At 42.5% G+C, this 21,071-nt stretch overlaps 1 protein-coding gene across 1 annotated transcript; it reads right to left on the reverse strand.

Moving 5' to 3' along the window:
- Positions 1 to 1,598: 1,598 nt before the first annotated feature.
- On the reverse strand, positions 1,599 to 19,652 carry UBLCP1 (ubiquitin like domain containing CTD phosphatase 1). The gene is made up of 10 exons (XM_056857082.1): positions 19,476 to 19,652; positions 16,781 to 16,872; positions 14,920 to 15,005; positions 14,724 to 14,839; positions 13,897 to 13,995; positions 12,021 to 12,058; positions 10,313 to 10,411; positions 9,140 to 9,256; positions 3,820 to 3,947; positions 1,599 to 1,868 (listed from the first exon to the last, which is right to left on the reverse strand). Exons 1-10 carry the CDS (start codon positions 19,627 to 19,629, stop codon positions 1,841 to 1,843), a joined length of 957 nt encoding a protein of 318 aa, XP_056713060.1. The 5' UTR covers positions 19,630 to 19,652; the 3' UTR covers positions 1,599 to 1,840.
- Between the last annotated feature and the right edge of the window lie 1,419 nt (positions 19,653 to 21,071).

Consider the following 21,071-nt stretch of genomic DNA (forward strand, 5'->3'; position numbering starts at 1 on the left):
ATGGGTTATCTGCCCCGAATTCAATGCTTTTGGAAGTGTTTTCCCCCAGTTTCCCTGCAGCATCATAGTGCATTCCTGCACTTCTGGGAGTTTCCCCGGCTTTCTCAAACCTCCTTACCTCTGAAATTTTTGGAAAGATCACATTGAAGCCTGGACGGCTGCTATATGGGTAGGAAAATGCGGATTCTGTCCCACAGGACAGCCATTTCCTATCCTGATGCTAAGGGTATTTAATTTTTTTTAATCAGCAGTTAAATATGATTGTATCAATATACGATTGTACCAACAGGTGTGGCAGTTTCTCTTAATTCCAGCTTTCGTTTTTTAAAAAGCCTCTAGCAGAAATATAAGGAAGTATCTCCAAAGAAATTGGGCTAGAGGCCTACTTTAAAAAACGTGAAAGCTGGGAATTCAGAAAATGATACACTTATTGTCACAACAGCATATTGATATAGCAATATTCTAATAACAATATTCTAGTGCCAATTAAAAACAACTGTAAAAGGCCTCCAGGCCCAGGAGAGTGGCTGCTTCTGGGGAATTGGGGCAGGCAGACTGAGGAAACCTACCACGTGGAAGTCCCACTGCGCTTTATCTGCGATTGCATCAGAAAGGGGAAACCACAAAATCCTGTCCCTGTATGGAAGACACCAGTGTGTAATGCTGTACATCTACTTAATCACTACAGCAATAGCCTTACATCTGTCAGATTCTCTGGGTTGATCTTACCACTCCTTCCAGGAGACTTTCACTGGAAGAACCTCTTTTGCAAGAGGGCTACACATTTAGCTGAGTAGAGTGGTAGGAGTCAACACAATGTGAACAATAAGTCAAAGCGTGGATCTACCAAACACAGACACAGCCTGCTATTTTATCAATATGTTCAAGAATGACCACACACGTTTTAAGAAAAGGCATTTATTATTAGCAAACCTGCTATAGTTCCTTAAGAACAATATATGCAATCTTTATTCGAAAGGGGCAGTCTGCTTTCAAATACAAGAATGACATGACGAGGAACTGTCAAGTAATGTGAGGCAATGGTCACATCAAACTTCCACAGTACAGGCTGAAGCAGCAGCACAAATTATCATTTTTGAACAGCTGTGGCTGAATACGGCCATTCAAAGAGGCTGTACCCTCACAAAATTAACAAGAACAGAAGAACTAATATTCATGCTTTAAGGAATTAGTACTCTGCTCTCTTCAGGTTTAAATCTTTCCTCTGACCAGAAGTATTTTTTTGTAAAAAAGAAATGCTTTTCAACCAAGCATTGTTATATCCTTTAAAAAAATCCTCCTATTCTCCAGTCATATGCAATCCAAGTTTTATCATCAAGATCTACACACAAAGGCGCTTTTGCCCTCTAGTGATGCTTTCTGCCATAAAACTGTCTTGCACAAAGGAACACTTGACATACTAATACATAATTATAGACAGTGTACAGTTCATAGACTTAAATACCATAACAGGGAGGGAAGCGATTTCTATAACCGAGAATGGCAAAACTGGATCCACAGTATACTTCTGGGTTTGTATGGGGTTTTTTCCCCCAGTCTAACCCCTCCACCAGTTTCAGAACAGTGTGGCTTTAAATCTTGGGAATACTAGAGTAGCAGTACAGATGATATTATTTCAAATGGTAACACCAGAGAAAAACACAAGAGCAATTGTTTTCATTTTCTGCTGTTTGCTGTAATCTTCAGACAGAGCAAACCAATAGTAAGACCATGTGTAAAGAGTCACTCTGGTGGCTAAGTCAGTGTCCAGCACTATTTATTCTAGCTTACACAGGAGGAAAGGTCAAAGGATCTCTACATTCTGCTTCACAAATTAAAGCTATTGGCTTTGTTTCTTTGAAAGGTACCTAGAGAAAAAAGACAAACAGAAGATGAGATCAGATGTATGTGTAACACGCTGTTAACAAAGAAAGCATAAACAAATATTTATAAAAAGTCATTCTCTAATGAAAGTGCTTAAATACAAAGTGGTATTTTCTCTACCCCAAAACTGTATGACAAATTTTTTTTTAAGGAACAGCACGATATAATAATCTGGCAGGACAAGCAGCAATTCAAATTAATGTATTATTTGTTGTCAATCCCAACAAGCTAAATAACCTGTAAAAAGGTTTCAGGAAACTTGCCTTTGAGAAGTCAAAAAATGGCATGTTTAAACCCAAATATAAATATGGGGGGACAGTCTTTGGAATTTACATAGGAAAAAGAACATTATCTGTTAGTCATCCTTCCAATCAGCTTTAAGAACATAAGAAAAGCCATGCTGGATCAGACCAAGGCCCTCAAGTTCAGCAGTCTGTTCACACAGTGGCCAACCAGGTGCCTCTAGGAAGCCCACAAACAAGACGACTGCAGCAACACCATCCTGCCTGTGTTCCACAGCACCTAATATAATAGGCATGCTCCTCTGATACTAGAGAGAATAGGTATGCATCATGACTAGTATTCATTTTGACCAATAGCCATGGATAGCCCCATCCTCCATGAACATGTCCACTCCCCTCTTAAAGCCTTCCAAGTTGGCAGCCACCACCACATCCTGGGGCAGAGAGTTCTACAATTTAACTATGTGATGTGTGAAGAAATACTTCCATTTATCTGTTTTTAATCTCTCACCCTCCAGCTTCAGCAGATGACCCCACGTTCTAGTATTATGAGAGATAATTCCTTTATTCCTTTAGTAACCAGTAACTTATTCCTTTAGTAACCAGACTGCCTATTTTCGCTTGCAGAAACCAAGGTGTTTATATTTTGAAATTCCATAAATATGCTAGTCAATATAATGTTATATGCTAACAAATTTATAAATGATGCAATTTATGTTGTTAAAGCAGTAAAATGGTTTTGGTTTGACAGGAAAATGTTGCAAATATTTTAATTTTCCTCAAATAGGAAAAGGGTTTTTTTCTCAGGACTTCACCACTTTTGCACAGTATATCAATCTTTTCTAAAAGCCTGCAATGTAAATCTAGATCACCACACAACCTTTCAGCATATTGGAAGGCTATGTGCAGAGAAAGACACTGGCAAACCACCTCTGTTAGTCTCTTGCCACGAAAACCCCCAAAAGGGGTCGCCATAAGTCATCTGCGACTTGACGGCACTTCACACACACACACGGAATTGAGAAGGAAGCTTGCATCCAAATGCTTCATCTAACAAGAGAAAGGGGTGCAAACGCCTATAATGGTTGAAAGAGTTCATGCTGTCAACCAGAAATAGGAAAAGTAGGCAGCGGCTCAACTCTCAAGAAAAATGTTTTTAACGGTAGCTCCTTTCCTGTTAAACTAAAACACCAGTATGCATTTCTACCAAGTGAACTGCAGTTAAATATCAAGCAAGATGTTAAATATCAAGCAAGATGCCAAGCCACGTACAGCATATGCAGCTGGCAGAACCTGAGAGGTGCACAGCATTACAGCCTGAATCAGCAAAAACGTTTTGTTATCAGTAGATGCCACCAAGGTCACTCTTCATCGTGCAACTATATTCTGAGGAAAACCCTGCTTGTACATGTTTCGGCTGCTGCAATTTTATTGTGATCTAACAACATGCCATGACTTATTCCCCACCCCATATTAAAAAGCAAAGTACTACTAAATTGGCACTTTAAGAACATATTCAAGCTTCCTGAAGGCCAAAGCTGCAGATGACAGGCAAATCACTCAATTTTGGCAACAGATGCACATCTCCCGACTCCTGCTGATGGAACAGACATCAATTCTAATTGGGCCAGAAGGCAGGGCAGGCTGACATTGCCATAATACAGTACTGGGCAAGAACAATATTAATCCTTACCTTTCCCAGTGCTTGTGGTTCAGCTCTAAAAAGTCATCTAATTTTGCTATTTCCTTGAGGTACTGAGTAAGTTTTAAAAGCTCTTTATCTTTATCTCTGTTTAAATGTGCCTTCATGAAGGGCTTTATCTGTTAAGACAGAACACAGGCATGAATGACTTGAATTTTCAGAAAACGCGTACAAAATTTTCATTACGACATTGCGACCTTCACAGTCTGAGCCTAGGGCTAAAGCTGGCTACTGCTACCTCTACAATCTGGTCTATTGCCTGGCACTAAATAGCTGTCTTGCCAGGCAGCCTCCACCCATCATTTAAAAGTCAACACCAGCACCTTGCATTGGGCCCAGAAACAGTAAACATAGGCCAAGGCTGGACTGTTATGGTCTCTACAACCCACTCCAGTCAACATCCTGGCTGCAGCATTCTGCACCAACTGAAGTTTCCAAACACCTTTCAAGAGCAGCCTCATGTTGAGCTTGTTATAGTGCATATAGTGATCTAATCTAGATGTAACTAGGACATGCACCATGCTGGCCAGATCTTTGCTGATCAGGAAAGACGGTAGCTGGCTAACCAGTTTAAGCTAGTAAAAGCCACTCCTGGTCACAGCTGCCACCTGCTTATTCAGCTGTAGGACCGGGTCCAGCAGAACCCCCAAGCTATGGACTTGCTCTTTCAGGGGGGAGTGCAATCCCATCAAGAAAAGGGGGCAGCCTCAGTTCCCAGGTCAGTCCTTCTGCTCACCTGCAGCACTCCCATCTTGCCATGACTGAACTTCAATTAGCCTACACAACCATCTCAGGCACCGGGTCAGGGTTTCTATAGTCTCCTTGGGATCAAATGTAAGTGGAAGACAGAGTTGACTGTCACCTACATATTGGCGACAGCCCACCCAAATGTCCAGATGACCTCATCCAGTGGTTTTATCTAGACGTTAAAGAGCATGGAGGACAAGATGGAATGCTGCAGGTCCACCCAGGTCAGAGGCCAAGAAGTTGAGCAGCAATTTCCCAGAACCACATTCTGAAACCTACCAGTTAGGACCAAAACCACTGCAAGACAGTACCTCCCACTCCCAACTCCAAAGGGCCCTCATATTCAGGAGTAAAGCAAACCATTTTTCTAGCTGCAACCAGGTGCTTTAGAGCAGCCTAACCACACAACCAGGGGGTAGTAATTCCATTGCCTATTCCACTTTTCTGAGCACTTCTCTTTTTTGCTAGAACCACAAATTAAGAAAAATGTAGACTAGCTGGAATACGTCCAGAGGCAGGCAACAAAGATAGAGAGGGGTCTGGAGACTAAGTCCTATGAGGAAAGGTTGAAGGAGATTGGTATGTTTGGCCTGGAGAGGAGACGGCTGAGAAGTCATATGACAACCATCTTAGAGTACTTGAAGGGCTGTTATATAGAGGATGGTGCCAAGTTGTTTTCTGTTGCCCCAGGTCAGACCAGAACCCACTGGGTTGAAATTAAATTAAAAGAGTTTTTGTAGCCCTTTCTTACATGCCCAGGGTAATGCCGATTGCCACTTTGGGGTCAGGAAACAATTTTCCTCCAGGCCAGATTGGCCAGGGATCCTGGAGGGGTGTTTGTTTTTTTGGCCATCTGCTGGGCATGGAGCAGGAAAGTATAAGCACTGCAGGTGTGGAGGGAGAGATAGTAGTGAATTTCTTGCATTGTACAGGGGGTTGGACTAGATGACCCCGGTGTGGTCCCTTCTATTATTCTACTTTCTCACGCCCTCCCCCACTGCTGCTAGCTCTTTCTGCTCTCCCTACGATAATTAGCATTATGCTGCATTTCTACAGAGTGGCGCTGGTAGTGGATGCTTCCCTCCTTTCCAATTTCCAGGAAGAAAGAGAAAGATACCCTCACTGCTCAGTCCCCAAACACAGCCCTTCATCTTGGAGATTATGCACAGAGCAATTTTTCTTCCAGCTTTGGAACTAAAGGCTCTGGTTTCAGAAGGCAAGGCGAAAGTACCCTGCAGGCACCATCCATAATTCAACCTGCATGGAGCTGTCAGTTGCTGTCTCACCAGATAAACCAAATGTGCTTGGCCAACTGGAGATGATTTTTTACTTGCCACATATGGTCAAATGAGTAACCAGTGGAGGCCTGCTTTGTGATTAACTCACCTCTAAAGCTGTCAAAGTACACAGTAAACTCGAAAGCTATTTTGGGCAGCCCAATCCTGAAGGGGGAGCAGATCTGCAGCAGCCATGAGGGGCATGGCCACCGCCTCCTCAGAGGCTTCCCGGCCACCATGGAGGCAAAAAAAAGGTTAAAAAAATAAAAATAGAGGAAATGGGGGAAATCCCCCATTGCCTCCAACGGGGCAGTGCCACCAAAAAAAGTGTTGCAACACCACCACAGTGCGAGGGCGCATTCCTGGGGTGAAGAAGCTGCCTAACGGCAGCTCCTCCCCCAGGAACATCCCTCCAAGCCCTGTTGGTGTGGCTGCGCTAGCAGCGGGGGACTGTTGCACCCGGATGCCAGTGTGTTTGCCCCCCTGCGTCGGTGCACTGTATTCTATTATAAGGTGGGACCTATGCCGGCGCTGGGTCACGCCAGCTTCTAAGGAGCTTCGCCTCCCCTTCAGAAATGGGCTCTTAAGTCGATATATATTTAGACATTTTTTATGCTGCCTGTCCACATAATCTGCCCATGATGGCTTACAAAATAAAACGTAACATAAAATATTAAAAGTTATTAAAACACAGCATTAAAAAGCCAGCCAAGCATAAAAACAAATAATTGAGTAACTTTAAATGAATTTAACTGTTTTCAGGCAAAATGACCCTATACAAATAAGAGTTAAAAGATCAGGCCATCAACTGAAGATTTAGATGATAAAAAAAAAATTGGCCTGGCACCTGAAAGAGAGTAGCTTAGGCACCAGGCAAGGCTCAAGGGACAGGGCATTCCACAGCCATTACCACTACTGAAAAAGCCCCATCTCCCGTTGCCACCCACCTCACCCATGAAGGTGGGGACATAGACTGTGAGGAAGATCTTGGCTTGTTTTGCATGCAGAAGGCCCCAGGTTCAACACTGAGCATCTTTCTTTTTCTACTTTAAGGGGTTTTCAGATGAGAGGGTGGAAAAAGTCTCCAGCCTGAGTACATGGAAAGTATAAGCATATATGGCAGAGTATATGGGCAGTATAAAAAAAAAGCTTCATTTGCTTTCGTTTAGCTCTAATCCAATACCATGTTCTTTGACTGGCAGTGGCTCCTATACAGACCACCATCTGAAATGCTTTCAACTGGAGCTGCCAGGGACTGAACCAGGAGCTTCCCACATGCTCTACTCCCAACCAGATATGTTATTTCAGATTTTGGTTTACAGATCCTTGCAAGTTTGTGACATTATACTGATATTTTCTTTTACAAGGAAAATTACTGTTCTACAAAAACATAAACAACATTGACAAGAGACTTGTTACAGTCTTCGTTGCAGTCATCTCTGAGGGTGACTATGTCCTTCTGAGAGTCTTACAAAACTCATTCCATGCACTGCTTGTCACATTTATCAAAAGCTTGTGGACAATAAGCTAATCCCGCACAGAATGGCTTATTAAATTCTGTTGCCTCTGGTAGAACATCTGATCTCAATTCCTTCTACAGCAACATTGCTCATCAGTGGTCACCTCCAATTTGTCTTGCTGTCAATGAAGTCTGAGCTGTAGTGCACCAGCTCTGTTTTCCCACAGGGAGGCAATGATACCGTTCTGTCAGCATTGCACTCCATCAAGTCTCCATCCAGATGAGTAGTGTTTTAAGGCAATTTGCGCTCAAAACTGGATCGGCTTTACAAAGGGCAATACTGGTATCATGAGAGTCAGATATCTCTTCTGGGACAGTGACGTGGGAGGAAAGAAGTCACTAAAATTTAACTGTTGACACCCATTTTATGACTTGTATAGGCTGCACCTTAGCTTCATTCAAACCCTATTCTGTTAAATCCTGACAGAACTGCCACCAATTTGATTATAGCAAAAATAGAATTTATTCTGCTGCTAACCCCTAACTCTGTTTTTCAAATGGAACCAATGGCAGGTATGAAAGAGAGCAACTATAGCATAGTGACCAACAAACCAGTGTATGAACCTGGTTCCTGAAGTCTACCATGAACTCACTGACTGGCTTTAGGGGTTGTGGGTAAAATAACAGTTTGCCTAATCAGCAATACAGGGATAATATTATGGAACTACTGTTAAAGATTACTGATATAACATATGGGAAGTGCTTTGAACATGCAAGATTGCTTGCATGCGAGACATAGCTGAATCCAGCGAAGCTGAAGCTGAATCCAACAAAGACGGAGGTAGTGTGGCTAGGTCTGGGTGGCTTGGGGTCGGGTGCCGGCTCAAAGCTCTTGACTGCATGCAACTAACCTCTGCACCTGCCGTCAAGAGTTTGGGTGTGATCCTGGATGCCTCCTTATCTATGTAGGCCCAGGTCGCAGCAGTGGTCAAGGTGCCATTTTTCCATCTCCGCCAGGCCCACCAGCTGGTACCCTACCTCTCCCACCTTGATCTAGCCACGGTGATCCATGCGATGGTCACCTCTAGGCTAGATTACTGTAACTTGCTCTACGTAGGGCTGCCCTTGAGACTGACCTGGCAGCTCCAGCTGGTACAGAATGCGGCAGCGAGACTCCTTACAGAGGTCTTGCCCCGAGAGCATATACAGCCAGTGCTCCTCCAACTGCACTGGCTCCAGCTGGAGTATCAGATCAGGTTCAAGGTGCTGGCTTGGACTTTAAAGCCTTATATGGCCAGGACCTTTGTAACTTCGGGACTGCCTCTCCTGGTATACCCTCCAAAGATCACTACAATCATCAATTAATATTTTGTGCAACCTCATTAAATCTTTGGATTAAGATGTATAATTTAAAGGAAAACGTAGCACGCTGTTAATCCAAAAGTCCAAATATGAACATGTTCTTGGGACAGCCAGTTCTATATAAGAAGAGGGACGGTCAACATGTGCAACAGAAAAGTTCCTTTGCTTTGGTCTGAACCTCGTGATTCCTACTGGCTATACTATGATGGAAGAGGGAGATGCAAAGACACTGGCCATGATAGCCCAACAGTGACTTGCCACCCAACAAAACTAGATCAAAGGCTTGTAGGGATTCATTTTCCCCCCCCCAAATGATAGTTTCCACATTTTCTTTACTAATACATAAAACTAAAGGTGTTTTTTTGTATGTAGCCCTTTAACTAGTAAAATCACTTATCAGTTTAGAACCTAGTCAGGCTTGTGTCTTTTACACAGTTTGTATCTCCCCAATAATGTTAAAAATTACCTTCAGTCCATTTTGTGGATTCATCAGAAAATTTCGTCCAATGTCATCAAACATGATCGTATTTTTCTTATTGTAAAACTCTGAAAATTTGCCCCATATAACACCCAGAGGTTTCACCTGCAGAAGGAACATTGGAGAAATCCCTCAGTTAGACCCCAGTTATTCATATGTTACTTTCATTCTGCAAAGTTCTTTAGCAACCCTCTCATTCAGACCTCAAAGCAATCCATTTTACAAACAACTTTTCTTCTTCAATGTTTTCATCCAACCTTTCCGCAGGAAAGTCAGGATAACAAACCTGGATGAGGCAATTCCATTTCCCCCCCACCCACAACCTTATGTGGTAGATCAGGCTGAGAGAAAATCTTTACCTGAGTCTGACAAGTTCAATTCCCGTTCTCTAATCACTTGTTCCCAAGTCACCCAGAAGCCACCCCAATATTTTATGTATGTGTGTACGCATTTTAAATCATGTCTTTCATTCATTTGTGCAACTGGTAACTTTATCCTCTATTCATGTTTATTCTGTACAAAATCAGAGGCACCTACTGAATTCATTTACTATGGAGAAGCACAAAACCCATTAACCATTAAAAACATTAAAAAGAGCCTATTTCATGGGGAAAATAGGACATATAATTTAGATTGAAGAACACTGATTTCAGAAGCTACAGGAAGTATAAAGCAGCAGAATGTCTCCCTTGCTTCCTCTGAGCATTCCATATTCGTTATTTCAGATACATTCAGGCAAAGAAATTCTCTAACATTTCATAGCTACCTACCATTAAGCAACCTGAGCTTCTAAGAGGCAGCATGCCCTGTACAGAGATATTAAATTTATACACGCGGTATCAGACATTCCACAATAAGGTGACAACACAGCAACCGTGTGTCAAGCCCTATGCTATAAATGAAACACACATGACCTGCTTCTTTGAGTCATTTGTAAATACAGACACCATATTGTTTGCCATTTGTGTCATACTAGGTCTGAACTGTATACACTGACATTTCAATCAAAATGTTGGAGGGTGGTTGTTCTTGCCTTACAGGGAGAGGCTGGCCTCCTGGACCCTTTCCACTTCCTAATTTCTCAAACTTAAAGAATGGATTTTGCTGCTTCCAAACATAAACAATCATGTTTAGCAAAAAATAAAAATAAAAAATTCTTACATCAATTAATCCTCGCCTTGGAGTATGCACGGTTATCATGGCAGCACTGTCCAACATGAAGGTTATCTTGTAGTTTGCATTGGTGCTCACTCCCAGCTCCTGCATTGTGAAGACAAGTGATGATATTTCACACAAGGGTTATTTCAGTGGCTGTGATTTACAAACCTCTCACAATTTGCTTATCAAGTAACGAGCAGTAAAGGATGACCCAAGCAGTGCTAAAAATAGAGGCTTACTTCTCTCTCCAAGGAGAATTTTTTTTATTATGGAATCAAAGCTACTCTTAAAAGCTGTTATGAGTCTGCACTGACCATACACAGTGCAAGCATAAAACTGTTTTATGGAGAAGACAAGTTTGGCTCTGACTCACTGCTTGGGGTCGTGCTCTTCTGGCGAGAGAAGAGGACTGTGACATTGTTACCCACACAGAACCAATTGAACCAGTTGCTCTAATAAGCCATCAATTAAAATTCAGCCACTAGAGCAGGGGTCCTCAAACTTCTTGAACCTGTGGGCACCTTCTGAATTGTAGCAATGGGTTCAACCACAAAATGACTGCCACAAGAGGCAGAACCAACCAAAAAATGTCAGGGGAGTGAGATTATGCATAACTTTAATAGTAACTCCAACATTTCAGGCAAAAGCTCTGTTTAACAGGATGCTTTTTAAAATTTAACATACTGTTTAAAAATATTTTCCTGCATACACAACAGCTTTCCTTCATTCATGCAGTGAAGATCCTTGTGCTGTGATGGCAGCTATTGCTGAAGCAACATTTTAAAAACCTGCACAGCCACGGCCAGTCAGAAGCCCTGCTGGGCAAAAGTGCCACCTGGCCTCACCCACTTTTTGAAAACACTTTGAGGGCACCAGGAAATATGCTGGCAGGTACCATGGTACCCACAGGCACCTGCACTAGACAGTACTCAGGATTTTATTATTTGCCACTTCATTTGTGTTACATTCAAGCACAGAAAGCATGAAAAATTAGTTACCCTAGAAAGGGCATTCAAAAGATCAAAACAGGTTGTTCCTAACATTAGCTTTGGGACAGAGTGGCTGTTTCTGCAAAAAGCCTGCTGAAGGAGAACAAGCCATTTCAAAGGGTAAGAAAACATCTCCATGGTGAAACAATCCTGTATTTCTCCCTCTCACTCTTTTTACATAAATTATTTCTAAAATGCAACACTAAGGTCGCCAGACATACTATAATGCAGAGACTGTTTTTGTAACAGTATTAAGATTCAAAGCAAGCACAAATAAATGGGTACAACCAGATGTTATATGCAGAACCTGGAATGCATGGCTCCTGGAAGATTGCCTTTCATGTTAGATCAGACTAGAGTGGATAGATTCACTTTAATTATTAGGGAAGGAGGTGAAAGAATCCAGATAGACTGGAAGCTCTGGGTATCTTGGATCCAACTATGTGAGAATCTAGGGCATCAGAACATGCCAGTATGTCTGTCTGCTTCTTTCTCCATCCTACCTCTGTCTCCAAGGACCACATAGTGCTTTTGCATTTGTAACATACATTCCACATATGGACATAAAAGCTGCCTGTTACAGAGTCAGATCACTATCTACTAAGGGTGAACACTCTCTATTCTGACTGGCAGCGGCTCTCCAGAGTCTGAAGTCTTCCACATCACCTGCTGCCAGATCCAAGCACTAGCAGAAGTACAGGTGTGCACACACAAAGGATTACCTTCATTTTAGCTTCAATCCACTTCATATTAGTAGCAGCTGAAAGAAAAAGACAGACTTTCCAAGTAAGTGAAACGAACAAAGATGATTAAAACAGTTTTTACCAAGATCATATCTAGGGTGCAAAGTGAGAGCCAGTATAGTATAGTGGTTAACAGTATCAGGAAAATATCTCGGAGACCTGAGTCCAAATCCCCATTTGTGCCATGGAAGCTCACTGGGTGACCATGGGCCAGTCACACATTCTCAGCCTAACCTACCTCACAGGATTGTTGTGAGGATAAAATAAAGAGGAGAATGGTGCAAGCCACTCTGGATCCCCATGGGGGAGAAAGGCAGGGTACAAATGAATTTAATAAATAAAACTAAGTCATGAAACCTATTTTTTTTTATCAAAGTACTTATACTACCTAGAACTGTGTTTTATCAAGCCGTTTCAAAGGTCTTATTTCCATTTGACTAGGTCAGGGGTCTGCAAACTGCGGCTCCCGAGCCGCATGTGGCTCTTTGGCCCGTTGAGTGCGGCTCTCCGAACTTGGTTCGGAGCCCCTGTTCTTGCGCCCGCTCGCACCGGCAGCCGGGCTGCGGAGCCGGCACGCCTGAGAGAGAGAGAGAGAGAGAGAGCGAGCAGGCGCGCTGTCTCTCCCCCCCTCCCCGCCGTGGAGAATGGCCAGGTCCCCCTTTCCCTTGCCCTCAATGGTTGGGAGGCTAAAGCCTTCCCTCCCCTCTAGCCGCATGATTGCTGGGCGGGCGGCTCGGCGGTTCCTGCCATCCTCCCGCCCGCCTATCAGCTGTTGGGCGGGGTAGGCTTCCTTTGGTAGACCTGGCCTCCGGCTGAGTCCCATTAGGAGGCCATGTCTACCCACTGGCTTTCTTGGCGGTAGACCTGGACTCCGAGGAGGGGAAAAAGTCCCCCTTCAGAGGCCAGGTCTACCAATTGGCTTCTATGGGCCTCCGGAGGCCAGGTCTACTGCCAAGAAAGCCAATGGGTAGACCGGGCCTCCCAATGGGACTCAGCCGGAGGCCAGGTCTGCCAATAGGCTTTTATGGCGGTAGACAAGGCCTCCAGATGGGGACGGGGAAATGGCAGGGACTTACAATTTAATTTTTATCAATAAATAAGATCACTATTAAGTATGATATCAAGTTTTATTCAGTGTAAGGTAAAGGTAAAGGTCCCCTGTGCAAGCACCGGGTCATTCCTGACCCATGGGGTGACATCACATCCCGACGTTTTCTAGGCAGACTTTGTTTGCGGGGTGGTTTGCCAGTGCCTTCCCCAGTCATCTTCCCTTTACCCCCAGCAAGCTGGGTACTCATTTCACCGACCTCGGAAGGATGGAAGGCTGAGTCAACCTTGAGCCGGCTACCTGAAACCAACTTCCGTTGGGATCGAACTCAGGTCGTGAGCAGAGCTTTGGACTGCAGTACTGCAGCTTAACACTCTGTGCCACGGGGCTCCTTTTTATTCAGTGTACCTATAGTTTAATTAAGACCTAAAGCTTTAATTAAAGTTTATTAAGTTAATAAACAGTGTACCTACCTATATAGTTTAAGTTTAAGAAATCTGGCTCTCAAAAGAAATCTCAATCGTTGTACTGTTGATATTTGGCTCTTTTGACTAATGAGTTTGCCGACCCCCGGACTAGGTATTCTGTGCTGACTGTCCAACAGGACCTAAATCTTTAAAATATCTTCTCTTTCACAACTAACGAACAAACTGTTTGCTCAAGGTATTGAATGCACTAGAAGGATTTCGCATCAAGCACTGCGCAAAACAACAAAGATGCAAGCCTAGTCTTCAGCAGATTGCTACACTGCAAATGACAACAGCAACCCAATAAAAACACTTTCAGTTTGCAAAGTAAACAACTTACACCAAATTACAATATCATAGTCTTCATACGCAGATGTCAGGAACTCATGCAAGTATGGCCTCATCAGTTCAACTCCAGTCTCTGCACATGACCTATGGTCTGAGAAGACAGGTGGCAGATTTACTTCAGTAGCCTAAAATCTCCTTTGAACAGCAGCATCTTTTCTTTACTTGTGACTTGCACAGGGCAGTGCCTCTCCGCAAAGGAGCTCAAGAACCAACTCACAAGTTCCTAGAATCTAGGCAGGGTGGTGGTGGTTTGCTTTTAAAGGTAAAGGTAGTCCCCTGTGCAAGCACCAGGTCATTCCTGACCCATGGGGTGACGTCACATCTCGACGTTTACTAGGCAGACGATGTTTGCGAAGTGGTTTGCCGTTGCTTTCCCCAGTCATCTACACTTTACCCCCAGCAAGCTGGGTACTCATTTTACCGACCTCAGAAGGATGGAAGACTGAGTCAACCTTGAGCCGGTTACCTGAAACTGACTCCCGTCGGGATCAAACTCAGGTCGTGAGCAGAACTTTTGACTGCAGTACTGCAGCTTACCATTCTGCGTCACAGGGCTCTGGTTTGCTTTTACATAACTATAATACCTACATCCCCCTAGTGGTGCCCTGCAGGTGAGACTGAGATTGAACATTTGGGGGAAAGCTGACTTTTAAAGAAAAACTATAGTTTTGTTTCATTTTTTTTGTAGCAAAACCAAGATCAAGCACACAAGTGTCACTGCACTGCAATAATTTCAAAGAGATTGAAGGGCTAGGGAATGCTGGGGAAGATGGCCATGCAGGGTATACACAGTTTTTGAAAAAGAGGCACACTACTCACCAAATAGGGTGTAGTCAACATCCAAAACCAATAACTTCTTCCCTTCCCTTGGAGGATTCAATATTTCCACTTTGTACTCTTTAACTCTGCGAGAGATTTTTAGAAGATTCTCTTCCCTAAGAACAAACAATTTAAACAGCAAGTATGTATAAACAGTTGTATATATAATTTATTTTTCTAAGTAGCTACATCTCACCTATTCTCCACTTCAACAACTTCCTCTTCAATATCAAAATCATTGACCACATCTTCATTGTCAGGGGGTGGCCCAAGGACATCTTCCTATAAGAAAGGGGTTTTTTTTTGGGGGGGGGAAGGAAGAATGAAAAGAAACTTGCTTTCTACTCAGGATGTTGTACAGAAAAATGATACACAATGCATTACTCATTTTTCCCACCAAACACTATTTTTAATTAAGGCATTCTCTCACTTAAGAGCAGTATACATAAATAAACTGTTATCATGCTGCATTAAATAGTGCCTTAGATTATTTCTTAAAAAGGAACAATTCCATAAATAGATCACATATAAACACAAAAATGTGTGTGTGTTAAGTGCCATCAAGTCACTTCTGACTCATGGCAACCCTACGAATTAATTTCCTCCAAAACGTCCTATCGTTAACAGCCTTGCTCAGGTCTTGTAAACTGAGGCTTGTGGCTTCCTTTATAGAGTCAATCCATCTCATGTTGTGTCTTCCTCTTTTCCTGCTGTCTTCAACTTTTCCTAGCATTATTGTCTTTTCCAGTGACTCATGTCTTCTCATAATGTGACCGAAGTACGATAGCCTCGGTTGAGTCATTTTAGCTTCTAGGGACAATTCAGGTTTGATTTGATCTAGAACCCACTTATTTGTCTTTTCGGCAGCCCACAGTATCTGTAAAACTCTCCTCCAACTTATTTCAAAGGAATCTACTTTCTTCCTGTCAGCTTTCTTCATTGTCCAACTTTCACACCCATACATAGTAATGGGGAATATCATGGCATGCATTAATTTGATCTTGGTTGCCAATGACATACCCTTACATTTCAGAATCTTTTCTAGCTCCTTCATGGCTGCCCTTCCCTGTCTCAATATCTGGATTTCTTGGTTGCAGTCTCCCTTTTGGTTGATGATGGAGCCAAGGAATCCCATTAATAGAGCGAGCAATATAGTAAAAGGCAATTGTTTGGAATTCTGGATGTTTACAGCGTTTATTAACATACCTGTACTGCAAACAAATATTTTCTTTAAAAGCATCCTTGACTTCAGAAAATAAGTGAGGAATGGGTTGCACAGAGGGATTTCTAGATTTGCCTGAAATGGGACCACTTTTAAAATGCATGAGCTGAGAAGAACAGTACAATCCTATGCAGATTTACTCCAGCCCAAGTTTGTTGATTTCAATAGTTTGGCTGTAGTAACTCAGCACAGGATTGCTGTGTTACTAGTCTTATGAAATCCACTCTTTCTCAGCCTCAGCCCACCATCTGCAATTAGGGGTAATACTACTACATACTTTACAGGGCTGTTGTAAAGACTTATCACAGGTTAACACGTGTGAACTGTTCTGAACACAGAAAGCGCTGTATAGGGGATTATTAACACTGCTGTCATTAGTCTATGGTCAGCCTATGGGATATGTCAGGGTATAAAGTAAAATAATTACATCTTGTTTTCCAAACAACATACTCCACCATGGGTCGGACCCAGTCAGCTCTGCAACTGGTGAAAAAGGGATAAGGGGTCCCTTCTGACCACCCAAAACAATGCTATGCTGGAGGTGATGGGATCTGCATGGATAAAAATCATGTGGGATGGGGGCTGTGGTAAGCAGGGGAATTGGGCAGGATTAAGTGAAAAAGCTGGCTGGATTCAACCCCATATATACAACCTGTATTATGAACTAACTTTCCCTTTATATCAATTGAAAAATTTCACATACGCTAATGACACTGCATGCTCTCATTTATGGGTATAAAAGCAGACCCTTCAGTCATTAATGAGCAACTGTGTATTGATAGATTGTAGTTAGAACACAACCAAGATTCCTTTTATACATGAAGAAATATTTTACCAAGCTTTCCTCACGTGTCCCCATCATCATAATTTTAGTATTTGGTTTTAGTTTTAGTGTTCCAAGCTTAACATCATTCTCTGCTTGCTTGCCTGTAAAATAAACAGATAACAGCTTCCTCAGTGAAAATAAGCAATTTCCTCTGCTGGCATTCTTTTCTTTTTGTACCTGCAACATGCATCCTCTTTAAAACACGCATATTGATTTAATAACATACTGTAACCAGGGAATACTCTATTTTCTCTGACACTGCCTGGCTATTTATTTAGTTACACTTACAACCCACCTTTACTTCCCAATTGTTGAAGTCAGTACATATACAAATATATAATCAAGAAAAAGCAGTCAAATCATTAATGAAATCAGCAAAACACAGAACCGGCTTGTTAAAACCATTTTTACAATAAAACCAACATAGCAGATCTCGTTCAAACCAAACAGAAAGTAATCAGATCTCTTTAGAGCAGAACTGCATTGCAGAGTTTTCTAAAAATGAACAGGGAGGGCTCCTCCAGCAGGGCATTCCATAGGGACAGGATAACACACTGTGCTTGGGCAAAAGTAGATTCCATAGTCCAAATGGAAGGCACAGAGAGCAGAAGCTGTTGGAAGGGGTATAACTGGCACATGGGAAAGATAGCCTTCAGATACACAGGCCCTGTGAAGAGTTTTAAAGGTAGGAACCTTAAATTGAGCCTAGAAATAGGCAGAACTCTCTCTAGAACAGCTGCAATATATTCAAACCTTCCCGCTGCCATTAGAAGACAAGTTCCCTCATTTTAAAGGAACGGAAGTTTCCAAGGTGTCTTTAAGGGCAGCCCTATAGTAAACCAACCTCAAGGTTATAGTAGCATGAATCAGGATGGCCAGAATAGCTGGATGCATCAAGAAGGCAAGACAATTTACAAGATGGCACTCTTAACAGCTATACCAAGCCATACCAATTTTATTTTTTCCAGTGAGCTTATTAGACGCCCACAACTGAAAGAACTTCAGAACATAACAGAAGGGTACTGGTGGCCTAAGAACGAGTATTTATATGCATTGGCTGTATTCATTTGTTTGCAATTACAGAGATCCAGAAATTCTTGGGCTTGCATCCTCCTTCCCTTCTCCACACAGAGCCCAAATTGAAGACTTCCTAGTTTGCAAGAAACTACAAGTTATTGTGATATTCAACCAGGGTACTTAACAATTTGCAGCCAGTTCCTTACCTAGAACTGGGATTCTAAACCAGATTTACAGTGCAATTATATGCAAAGTTACTCCAGTCTAAACCCATTGAAATGAATAGGCTTAGACTGGGGTAACCCTCTTTAGGATTGCAGCGTTAGTACCCCAGTTTGTAGGGAAGAAATAAACAGCATAATGCTAAAATATCCAAAAGAAGATGACATAACACATGTTCCATTACAGTTTCTTTCAAACCAGAAAGTCTTTAGTGGTGGTTCTGCATGTGAGGGGAGGACAGAGAAAAAACACCAAATATTTCCTGGGTCATTCTCATAATGAACAAACATCATGTGATGTCTGAATGCAGCAAACCAGTTTGAATACTTAAGAGATTCAGCAAAGGTTGGTAATTTCAACCAGGTCCCAAAGAGTGGCTTAGGCACATGTAAGGGCCTTTGCTAACTCAGTAGAATTATAGCCTTTTCCCCACCTTTGATCAGCTAGCCCTGATGCCATATTACACAGCATTTTAAAACTATCCACAGTAAAAATTGCTAACTAAAATAAAACAGGGAGGAGCCCCGTGGCGCAGTGTTAAGCTACAGTACTGCAGTCAAAAGCTCTGCTCATGGCCTGAGTTCGATCCCGATGGAAGTCGGTTTCAGGTAGCTGGCTCAAGGTTCACTCAGCCTTCCATCCTTCTGAGGGTGGTAAAATGAGTACCCAGCTTGCTGGGGGTAAAGGGAAGATGACTGGGAAACCACCCCACAAACAAAGTCTGCCTAGGAAACGTCGGGATGTGACATCACCCATGGGTCAGGAATGACCCGGTGCTTGCACAGGGGACCTTTACCTTTTTTAAAATATGTACATCGCAAGTTTCCTAGACCAGTTTCAGAGTTCTCTGGATGCTTTTTAGGTTTTTGCTTCAGTAATTTATGATAAGGGTAGATAGTAGGCTGATCATAGTGCACTGGTGGACCACTGCAATTTCTAATGGACCATTTAGTGCCTGACAGTTACTGAAATTCTGGCAAAGAATGCTGGACTCAGTGGATTTTGATCTGACCAAGCAAGATACACGTTCATAAGCAAGAGCACATTTTCAGGATTACAGCACAACTTGTGTTCTAACTACTGAGGGATCCTTGCTTTGTAAGTGACAACACATCGGCAGACACATTACGGGTTCTAGCTAAGAGAAGTACTTCATCTAAGTTTTCCCCACCCTTTTAACTCATGCTTAAGGGATGGGCTCAGCATCTTTCATTGCAGAAAAAAAAAAAAGATGAAGTAGGATTTGCACAATGCAATTCTATAAAGAGTTAATCAATGCTTTAAGATTGGAATATCTCTGTACACGGGCACAATGTAACTCCCACTAATAATTAACTAGAGCATCAATTAGTTAGACTAATTTATTAATATTAAAGGGTGTGACTTTGCATATGTGCCAGTCAACTTACTAGCCAGATCTGCATTGCAACCTCACTGAACAGGAAGAAAAAAATTTTTAAGTTACCTTTCACTTTTAGTCCAAGAAGCTTTTGACGTTCTGGCAGCACTCCAGTAAGCCCCTTGAGAGACTGCTTGAGATCTAACACAGTGTCCTCTTCCGACAGGGTAGTTATTAAGAATTCTTGCCCACCCCATTTTATGATAAGGGAGACAGCCATCTTTGTAACATACGCTCAAAACAAAGCCTATGAAGAAAAACGGTGACATGACAATTTTAGAATTTTACACTTCAGAGTTTGCTGGGAAAGCAGCCTGGATACTATATACTAAAAAACACAACAGTCTATGACAAACCATACACATTTAGAAAACACTTCAGATAGTCCCTTAAAGGACAGAGGGGGAAAAGGACATCACCAGAGAAAACAACAGCACTTGGTGTTTAGTAGGGTTACAATCTCCAAGGGTCTCCGCTAATGCTTCCTCAGTTTAGGTGCAGACCAGTTACAGTACATGGACAGCAGTGCCCAGCTAAAGAAACAGCATCATGAGATGGTCACAGCAAGCCTCACAACAGCTAGCTTAGTTAATGTCATAATGTCTTATATTAACCCTATTAAGGAGGAGTGTACACAATCAGAAAATAAGCTAACATCAAAGAATCACATACTTCTCCTGACAACACAAATATCAGAAGTAGACAACCATTTACAACCTAAACTTATTGGACCTTACAAATTCCTTCAGCAAACACTGGTCCCTGATCCTTCGGCAAAAAGAGTCTGCACAGGATCACTACATGCAAGTACAATTCAAGAGCATCCAAGCAGCTTTTACTTTTAGCTATTCATGCCCTTCCAGTTGGGTGTTACAGCACAGGACTTTCATCTGGCTATACTACAACTACCACTGCAGTAAGATACTATAAGGACCATTCATTTCAATATTTGGTATACTAAACATCCAACCTAACAGCATATTTGATGTGCATGGGGTGTTTTGAAATAACCATCACCATTATGTTCCACAGACATATAATAATCTTGAACAAGAGAACCTCCCACGTAAGAGTAATCTTGGAAGTCTAGTGTTAAAGAGTTTTATCTTATTTCAGAACATCCTTGCTTTCAAACATAAGGGCCTGAACTTTAACAATCCTGAGAAGGCAAGTTTACCTTTAAAAACTACACAGACAGTAGGCTTCTACCAGGTGTACTTTTCACTATAAGCAGTGGAGGTGATGGAGACAGCCACACATAGCAGGATTTTACTTTCTATGCAACTCACCCTCATAAAGTGCATAATATTTTCCTATTAAACTGTGCCAAGAGGACTGCAATGTAAACACTGACAGCCCAATCCTCTGCACCTTTACACCAAAGTAACCCCAATGAATTCAAGAAACTCCAAACTCAATCTGTATAGGAATACAGCTTGGAAGGCAAAGCTGTCTCAGGGTCCGGCCCTAACAACTCTGCCAGCGGGCCTATGAGGGACGGGTTCATTTGGGCACTCCTTGCCTTCAAGGCTTAGTAGCCCTTCTTGCCCTGGCCGGCCTCAGGTGAACTGGGGTGGGGAGAAGGACCCCCACTCTGCAAGGATAACAGGACCAGCAGCTGCAGCCGGGGCAGCTCCCACATACAAGCACGCAGGCAGGCAG

Source organism: Euleptes europaea, chromosome 1, assembly GCF_029931775.1.
Source record: "Euleptes europaea isolate rEulEur1 chromosome 1, rEulEur1.hap1, whole genome shotgun sequence".
In the NCBI taxonomy this organism is placed as follows: Eukaryota; Metazoa; Chordata; class Lepidosauria; order Squamata; family Sphaerodactylidae; genus Euleptes; species Euleptes europaea.

Bases quoted from the DNA above. Each gene is read 5' to 3' on its own strand.
- UBLCP1 (XM_056857082.1), bottom strand. From the start codon at position 19,629: ATGGCTGTCTCCCTTATCATAAAATGGGGTGGGCAAGAATTCTTAATA. The intron at 16,873-19,475 runs GTAACTTAAAAA...TTTATTTTACAG, and splicing joins TCTTGGACTAAAAGTGAAAG to GCAAGCAAGCAGAGAATGAT. The intron at 14,840-14,919 runs GTGAGATGTAGC...GTTTGTTCTTAG, and splicing joins GTTGTTGAAGTGGAGAATAG to GGAAGAGAATCTTCTAAAAA.